Source organism: Curcuma longa, chromosome 11, assembly GCF_044706935.1.
Source record: "Curcuma longa cultivar G26 ecotype Majalengka, Jawa Barat chromosome 11, ITB_CL_G26_1.1, whole genome shotgun sequence".
In the NCBI taxonomy this organism is placed as follows: Eukaryota; Viridiplantae; Streptophyta; class Magnoliopsida; order Zingiberales; family Zingiberaceae; genus Curcuma; species Curcuma longa.
In genome coordinates, this window is record NC_133871.1 from 13,457,405 (window position 1) to 13,465,966 (window position 8,562).

At 35.1% G+C, this 8,562-nt stretch overlaps 1 protein-coding gene across 2 annotated transcripts; it reads right to left on the reverse strand.

Annotated features, from left to right (window-relative positions):
- Positions 1-1,402: 1,402 nt before the first annotated feature.
- LOC141837964 (serine hydroxymethyltransferase 1, mitochondrial) lies at positions 1,403-8,288 on the reverse strand. Of its 2 annotated transcripts, XM_074725337.1 has the most exons (16): positions 8,149-8,288; positions 7,981-8,031; positions 7,770-7,856; positions 7,563-7,684; positions 7,356-7,432; positions 6,033-6,157; positions 5,431-5,523; positions 4,886-4,978; positions 4,564-4,761; positions 4,330-4,434; positions 3,812-3,877; positions 3,238-3,315; positions 2,883-2,994; positions 2,690-2,800; positions 2,398-2,573; positions 1,403-1,589 (listed from the first exon to the last, which is right to left on the reverse strand). In XM_074725337.1, exons 1-15 carry the CDS (start codon positions 8,230-8,232, stop codon positions 2,422-2,424), a joined length of 1,554 nt encoding a protein of 517 aa, XP_074581438.1. In that variant the 5' UTR covers positions 8,233-8,288; the 3' UTR covers positions 1,403-1,589; positions 2,398-2,421. The 2 variants fall into 2 exon arrangements, with proteins under 2 accessions (XP_074581438.1, XP_074581439.1); XM_074725338.1 differs by lacking the exon at positions 3,238-3,315.
- Positions 8,289-8,562: the final 274 nt, after the last annotated feature.

The window sequence follows — 8,562 nt, forward strand, 5'->3', positions numbered from 1 at the left end:
TGGAGTAAAGCGCGGGGAAATGGAGGTCGCTCGTTAATTCGTCAAACCTCCGGAGGAAGGTGAGAAGCCTGTGCGGCCGTTGGCGTCGCCAGCGCCGACGATGTACGGACGGGAACGCTTGTGGTCAGTGATCGAAGCTACCAACTAACAAGTGAGAACGCCATTTTAATGGAAGGTTCCTTTTGAATTCAATCAAAACTTTAACGGTTAATATTGAACCGACTCGATCCTACGACTACAATTTTTTTATATATATATATATATATATTTCTTCACCACATGAATTTTAGTGGTTTTGGAAGATTTGGAGAGGTAGATTGTTCTTTGTATATGTCGGAAAAAGTTAAAAAGAATGCCATGAGCTTTAGATTTTTCAGTTTTTCTTCTGTTTTTTTCTTTTGTTTTAAAAGTATTCCTCATGAAAAAAACAAATTTCATGAGGAATATACCGACTTGGAGCCCTTTCCAAGCGAAATACAAATTCTACATGAACTTTCTTCTACGAAAAGTGTTCATATTTGATGGGTCTAACCTGACCGACAAAACTATGATCCCGATCCATGTAGTTTCAGCTGAGATGGTCGTGCCGATAATATTATCAATTATTCTTCTCCATAAAATAGGAAAATTCATCGATCGATAACATTCCCGATGATGAAATCTATGAACCATATGATGATCATGTCAATAGTTCGCCAAGGAAGCTAAGTACATCTCGAGCTCAAAGCTGATTTGAGCCTAAACACTTATACTAGGATCCTTAGACATTGATTCATGATTTTAAATATGCATCTTTTTTTTGGTTATTATTATTAAAGAGGAATTGGAATTCTTTTTCCTTTTTTTTCTTGATGAAAATAAAACAAATGCCAATATATAATTTTCATACCCATGCATAGAAAACTTGTCCACTGCAAATAGCTATTTCCGCATGACTCCAAGCAAATAAGATGTAGGCAATTGAGTTAGGAAGATATTCATGGAATATAATGGGAAGCTTCAAGGAAAGTTTGCAATTTATAGATTTTAACATGACCACAATTATTCTGAAATTTTGGTGTGCATAAAAATTCTCAAGACAAGCACACAAGATTTCAACCCAATAATTTTATTTTCTTGAATTAAAAAAAAAGCAAAATTTAAACAGACAACTCATTTCAGTCTATATTAAATAAACATATATAGTTGAAGGAGTCAGTTTCAATATAACATCAAGCATCCATTTCAAGTGTTGATGTCTGAGTATCAGTGTGGAATTGAGAAGGCATATGAAGAGTCTAGGTATCTAGCCTTAAGGCTGTTGATAAAGCATAGTTTTCTTTTCCCTACCAGTAATACAGTACACTGACATATCACATGGAAAACATGGGGACTATTGGATTTCATGATAATCAGTAGAAGCTGAAAGGCAATGTTCAGATTAAAGCATTAGATTATCTGTAAATCTCAACTACAAGAGTCAATACAAGGCATAAGCTATTTTATTTAGATATGATGTGTTCTTCTCATACATATGAAACAAGTATGGCATTCATAGATGGCAATTCTTTGGCATCCCCAGAGCTACAGCCTATACACCTTCCTCTTTGCTACACAAAAACAAATAGCTTAAAGTATTAGAATCCTGTGACAAGAGCTTTTAGTGGAAAACTAGGGCATGCTGCAGGAGCAAATACACCTCCAGACAATAAAAACAATTTGAGTTCGAGCCCCCATTTGAAAATTCCCAAGCTAGGCTCCATCCTAGCCCATTTTATTGAAAAAAGAAACCTTCTTTGAATATCAAATTGACTCACCAAATTGTGGATGAAACAATTTAATGGGCTGAAAATTTGAATCGAAAGAATGTTTTGCATCAAAATTATGCCACTGTTGACCTAGATTATACCAATACTTTCGATTTTTGGCACACCTTTGATACAAATGCTTTGTTGGGCAAATTTTCAGTCCATGGCTAGAGGAGGGTATTTTGGTACAATATTAAAATGGGATGGGAGGGGAGTGAATATGGCATTTTCAGACAGGAGGGCTTGAACTTGGCTTTTTCTGATCTAGGTATTTGCTGATGCCATCTGGAAAATATGATCATTCTACTTGCCAGGCATGGCTATGTATAGCAAGTATTAGAAGTTAATTTTGCATGACCTTTTGCTCAAAAGGAACTTTAGGACATCATGAATTATAATAGGTGGAGCATACAAGGATTTACCTTTTGAGCTATGGAGCCATTAAGATCTAAAGACTAGGTGAGAAAGGAAAATTGGATTATCCTCTTCAACAATGACAAAAAATTGAATGATTCTACTAAATGAGAGAGAGAAAATTGAACATTCATCTCAAATGTAGAAAATTTTCATAGGTGAAATATTGTCCTAAGCATTTTGAGGAGAATCATACCTTGTTTCGACAGCTTGTTCCTTTTCAGTCTTTGTATTTCATAGTTTCCTTCTCAAATCCAATAGTAGGGAACTGTTTTGCATATTCTTCCACGTCGTGGCGAAGCTTTTTAATTTCAGATTGAATATTAGCATCTGTCTCAATGGTGGCTAGAAAGTCCTTCAGCTTTGTTCCAGCTAATTCACATTAGAGAAAACGGGAAAAATGAAGACTTTGGTTAATTTTTCAACACAAATGATATCATGATAATCCTTGTATTAAAGAGCCAAAAGAAGAAAAGATAAATATAAACCTTTTGTTTCAGCCTTGATCTTCAATGCCAAATTCACAGCAGTGTCAAAGAAGTCAGCAACTTTAGCAAAGTCTTCTTCAACAAATCCTCTTGATGTGAGGGCTGGGGTTCCTGAATCAACAGAACAGGGCATGCAATAAAAATTTAATTTCTAATGTGTTGTCATAGCTTAGCTGATATGAAGAATATGTACCCATCCTGATGCCTCCAGGAACCATGGCAGAAACATCACCAGGTACAGTGTTTTTGTTAGCTGCAATGTGAACTAATTCAAGCACCTTTTCAACTCTAGACCCATCAATTCCCTGTACATGGATTGAACACCAAACTATTGACAAATCTTGATGTTGACCTACAAGAACACCAAACTATTCTAGTGCTCCAACTCCTAATTCTATAAAGACTACCACCATTAGCATTTTTTAGAAGAAATCTTAATGAACCATTACACAGAATACTAAAATGCTTCCAGTACTTTTGACATATTTGATCACAGTTTAAAATGTGCTGGGAACTGATACTAAATGGGCATTAGTTTTTCATGTTACCTTGTTCTTAAGATTCACCAATACTAAATGGTTCTCTGTCCCACCTGAAACAAGCTCATAGCCTCTCGCCACTAAAGTCTGCAATGCAAACAACTTTAAGCTTTAAGCTTGCTTAAACAATCACTTTTAACATTTAGAATTTACCTAACTTATGGCTCTAATCCAACCTGAAGACTTTGTGGTTTTATTTTTGGATACTATATTAATATTTGAATTTTGAAGACTTAAAAATCAGACTGGCTTTTTTGGTAGGTAATGTCATTTGAGAACTTTTACATGAATTAAACAAACAAAGCAAGAGCCAGTATAATTCTAATAGAACAAAAGGGGAAATATACATTATTCCAGAATTAGTTTGTAACTAATACATCTGGAACTCAAAAAATCTAGACTCGCTGAATTTTAAGTGAGCGCCTTTGTTCGCTCATATCATATTAAAAAAATATATATAACAGAACTTGCAGAATTCAACACTGAAGAAAAGGTAATAACAAACCATACAACATCTACATCAATATCAAAACCCATGTTAGTCTCAATTATTTGAGGCGGTCGATGTAATATTGAATTATACCTGAGCAAATCTTGCACAGTTGCTGAGTACTTGCTCTTGATAGGCTTTGAACTCAGGGGTGGTGGCCTAACAGGTATTCAATGAAAGAAGTTTCAGATAATATGCCATAAAAAATTGCAGTGCTAAAATTCATCAGCAAGTAAAACAACATATACAAATATTTATTTGTTTCCCTTCTTTCTTGGACGCTGCTATTGCATGCTCATTACTACACTACACAGTCAACCATTTGCAATAATGAGAACAGAAACAAAAAATTCAAGTGATAATGGCAATGGTTTGGCATGTAGATCTTATGAACCAGCATATGAAGCAGTATAGAACTTATTAAAGAAACTATGACTAAACATACATTCGTGTATCAACTAGTTTGGAGTTTTCTTGGCCTATAAGGGGCCACAACTAAATTCCCAATTTAGATAGCTATGTTCTTTCCCATCTTTACAAAGCCTGTTTGCATGGCGAGGAAGCAGGGAGAAAAGAAGCTAGCAGAATACAAATGGATTGACAAGGCATACCTGTTTGAGAGCAACAGCTAAACCAGAAATGGTGTGGTTGTGTGGGCCACCTTGGAGTCCAGGGAAGACTGCTTGATTGATCTTGTCTTCAAAATCATACAAAACCTAAAAAATTGGTAAATAGAACTCTTATTAACAGCATCCAGTGATAAGACATGCTCTAATGTTGTCTTCCCATTACAATCAGAGGTTAAGGAAGAGCTCCCTGATAATGATTTAAGTATTTTAATTAACCTCTTTCCCTTGTTTGTTGATCTCCTTCACTCCTTTCCTGAAGAATATCATGGCCCCTCGTGGTCCACGGAGTGACTTATGAGTTGTAGTTGTGACGATATCTGCATACTCGAATGGAGATGGAATGACACCACCAGCAACAAGTCCACTTATATGAGCCATATCAGCTAGAAGGACAGCCTTGTGTTTGTCACATACCTGTTTTACACCAGAATATCAAATTTTAAGAAAGAATCAGTCAATCACTATACAAGTCATGATTGAAAATCAAATTATAAAGGGACAAGAATAGCTGGCCTAACAGCATGGAAACGAAGTCTACCTTCCTAATACGAGCATAGTCATAGAGGCGAGAATAGGCACTAGCACCAGCCACTATTAATTTTGGCCTGAAGAGTGTAGCACTTTTCTCCAGCTGTGTAGAAAAACAAGGTCAGCTTAAGCATGATAGCGAGTTTATCATGCCAACACAAATCAATAAAAGAAACCATCCCTAGGATGATCACAGATTAAAACAGTGTAGCACTTTTCTCCAGCTGTGAAGAAAAACAAGGTCAGCTTAAGCATGATAGCGAGTTTATCATGCAAACACAAATCAATAAAAGAAACCATCCCTAGGATGATCACAGATTAAAACAGTGTTATTTATGTTGCAAAGTGAAGTTTTTTTGTCATGGAAGTATGGGTATGTAATCCAGAATATGATGTAATGTTTTAGTTCTTAATTTATATATATGGAATGCATGGAAGGTATATGATTTTTTGGTCTGAAAAAAGTTGTATCATTTGATGCATATTTTGAAGAAAAATGGGAGCATAGCAACAAAGACATTCATATTCTTAAAAAAAAAAAAAAAAAAATGCCACCTGATCGTAATCAATATATCCAGTACTCTCATTGAGCCTGTAAGGCATTGTTTCAAAGAATATGGACACTGCAGAGATCTTCTTGGTATCAGTCTGCAAAAGTTTGATCAAACATAGAATCATGAGATATCGATCTAAACACTAGCATCAAGTAAACAAACAAGAAACTGAACTTCACATGCAATACAAGAAAATCGTTTTTAATTTGCTTAAGCATTTAAGTCAGATCATTTCCAGTATAGTTACTAGCGTGAAAGTCTATGATCTACTTTGACTCAGACCTTCTGGGTTTAATGTCGGGATTTTTGAAAGATCTACATAACAAATCTCTGTGTGGATCTATTGCAGGTCTAGTCATGTGGAGAAATACATTAAGTTTCTTAAACATTTAGCTAGATAAAGATTACCATGGTATGAACTGGGTTCCTGCCATAGATCATTATCAAAAGCTAATTTTGTTAATCATGAAAAATCTGCTAATAAATAATTTTCATCCCAGTGACAGGTTTTGCGATATTCTGAAAAAAAAAAAGCATATCACATTAAATAAGATGATTCACTGATAGTAGTATTAACTTCTGGCATTTTTTTATCATGCTGACCTGGTAGCCATGAGAAAGATGTCCACCATGAGGTAGATCAAGAGCCATTATTCTTTCATGCGGTTTTAAGAGTGCAGTATATACTTGAAAATTAGAAGGTGATCCTGATAGAGACTGCACATTCACTGCAGGATGTATTGACACAATTTAAAACCAAAACAAGTAGGGATGGACATAAACTATCAGAACAATAAGTTTTCACCAATGGCTTAATATGCATAACCCAATCTTTTTATCATAATCAAAGTAATGAAGTTAGATGATTCTAGACAGATTGTAAATCTCCAGTGCTACAGATTAACTATAATTAATGCCCGCACTATGCATGGGATGAAACTATTAGAATAGCATGAACATAATCAGTATTCGCATTATAGTTACTCTATATATTTCACAAGAATTGTATCTGAATTGAAGAGATAATCAATATTTAATTACTTAACATATGTTCCACTAATGCAGCCCTTATACTGCTCAGAATTTGCTTACACTACCACTTTCCATTTTGGAATTGTAGATTGTTTTCCATTCATAAATTATAACAGCAATTCCTTCTAATTAGTAACACCAAATTCAATTATTTCCATCCTTATAACACATTTTAAATTACAAGATAATATCTAATCGCTTAAAGGTGATAAAAGGCTAAAAAAATGAAAATCTATATCCTTTAAATTGAAAGATACAAAGAAATCTTGCACTTAGATGCACAAGGAGAAAGTTAGGATAATGATGAAAATGAAATAACAATAATCACAACTCAGCTTCTAGCCAGGAAGAGACTGTTCAGTGTATGATTATAAAAATGAAATTATGGTAATCAGACCTCACTTTCTAGCAATAGTTTTGCAATAGAAAAAGGAGATTGTTCCTCAGGTAAAGCTAGGAACCAACTTTAGAGAAGTTAAATTAACTTCAAACATCAACTAAATTGTAACAATATCAGCTTTCTATTTCCATATTTCAATTTATTCTTTACTATCCTTGACTTTCATGGAAGAAACAAAGTTTAAATAATTATGATTTTACTAAAAATATACAAAATACAGAATCAGGACAACAATCAAGCATGCATATCTATGAAACTGAAAGGGGGTAGTTTGTGCAATAAGAAGATATAGGACCTGCATAAAGAAATGCAAAGCCAAAAACTCCGATCAATTAGGAAATAGGAATTGTCCCATAATTAATTACAATACAACCTTATTTGTCACATATGATTAAAATCTAGTAAATTACCAGATTTTTCACAACCATACAAAAAGCTAAATGTTGAATAAAAATTTCCCACAGAAAATAAAGTTGTCGATTGTACAGACTTACCTCCCCATTTTTCAGGATCTAGATGGAATGCTTCTAGCGCACGTTTCTGACACAATGTTTCCGCCATGTCAATATATCTGACGCAAGACAGAAGCAATTATTAGTCTCATCAGTATTCACCAAATCTTAGAGATAGAAGATGAGGGTACAAAATTTGGCTTTCTAAATCCTTCACACATGCACACAAGAGAATGAATCAATTCTCACTCATTGCCGCCATAGTATCTTGCACCAGGATAACCCTCACTGTATTTGTTGGTCATGATAGATCCTACTGCTTGCATCACCGATACCGAAGTGAAATTCTCCGAAGGAATGAGCTCGAGTCCCTTCCATCACAGTCACAACAGAGTGAGAAGTCGAAATCCACTAAATCTAGGAATACTCACTACAAAATCCAGCACCTCGTTCTACCTTCCATTGTCGCGCCTTCTCGAGCTCGATGATATCCGCAATCTCCGGATCGACGACCGCCAACGGAGCGTTCAGCTGTTTCGGCCACTGCAATCCGTAGATACGCATCGGAGAAAAATGAAAATGGAATTCTCGAAACCTAGTGAGATTTGGAACCCAAAAAACGCAAAATTTCGAATTTCGCGACTAAATTCCATCAAAACATACGCACCGTGACGCGAGATTTTTCCTTCTCGTAGACGGCCTCGCTCGGTAGGGAAGACTAAAACCGAAAGAACGAACAAAACCAAGGGGTTACAGATCAAAAATATAAAAAGGGGGAGATTTTGAGAGTAAAAAACGGATCTTTAAACGTATGAAAAAAGGGCGGAGAAAGGACCATGTAGCACAGAGAGTTCCACAGGAAAGGCTGCGATTTTGAGGAGGAGGAAGAGAGTCTACGGAGCGCCGACGCCATTGCCATCTTGCTCGCTCGAGCTCTCGGTCTCAGAAATGGAGAAGCGAGTGGGTTTGCGTTAGTTTGAGCGGCGAAGAAAAAGGAGCCAAAGATAAATAACTATAATGAAAAATACACGAAAATTCATAACAATAAAAAATAAATAAATAAGTTTATTTCATAATTAAATGTGTGAATTAACTGCCAAATGTTGAAATGTATTTTAAAAAGCAACATAAATATTTATTTTTTTAGAAAACTAAAATTTGTTTTTTTTTTAAAAAAAATCTGGATCTATTTTATAAATTTTATTATATTGAGAAAAAAAATTTCTTCTGAGTGTTTGATCCAAAGGGA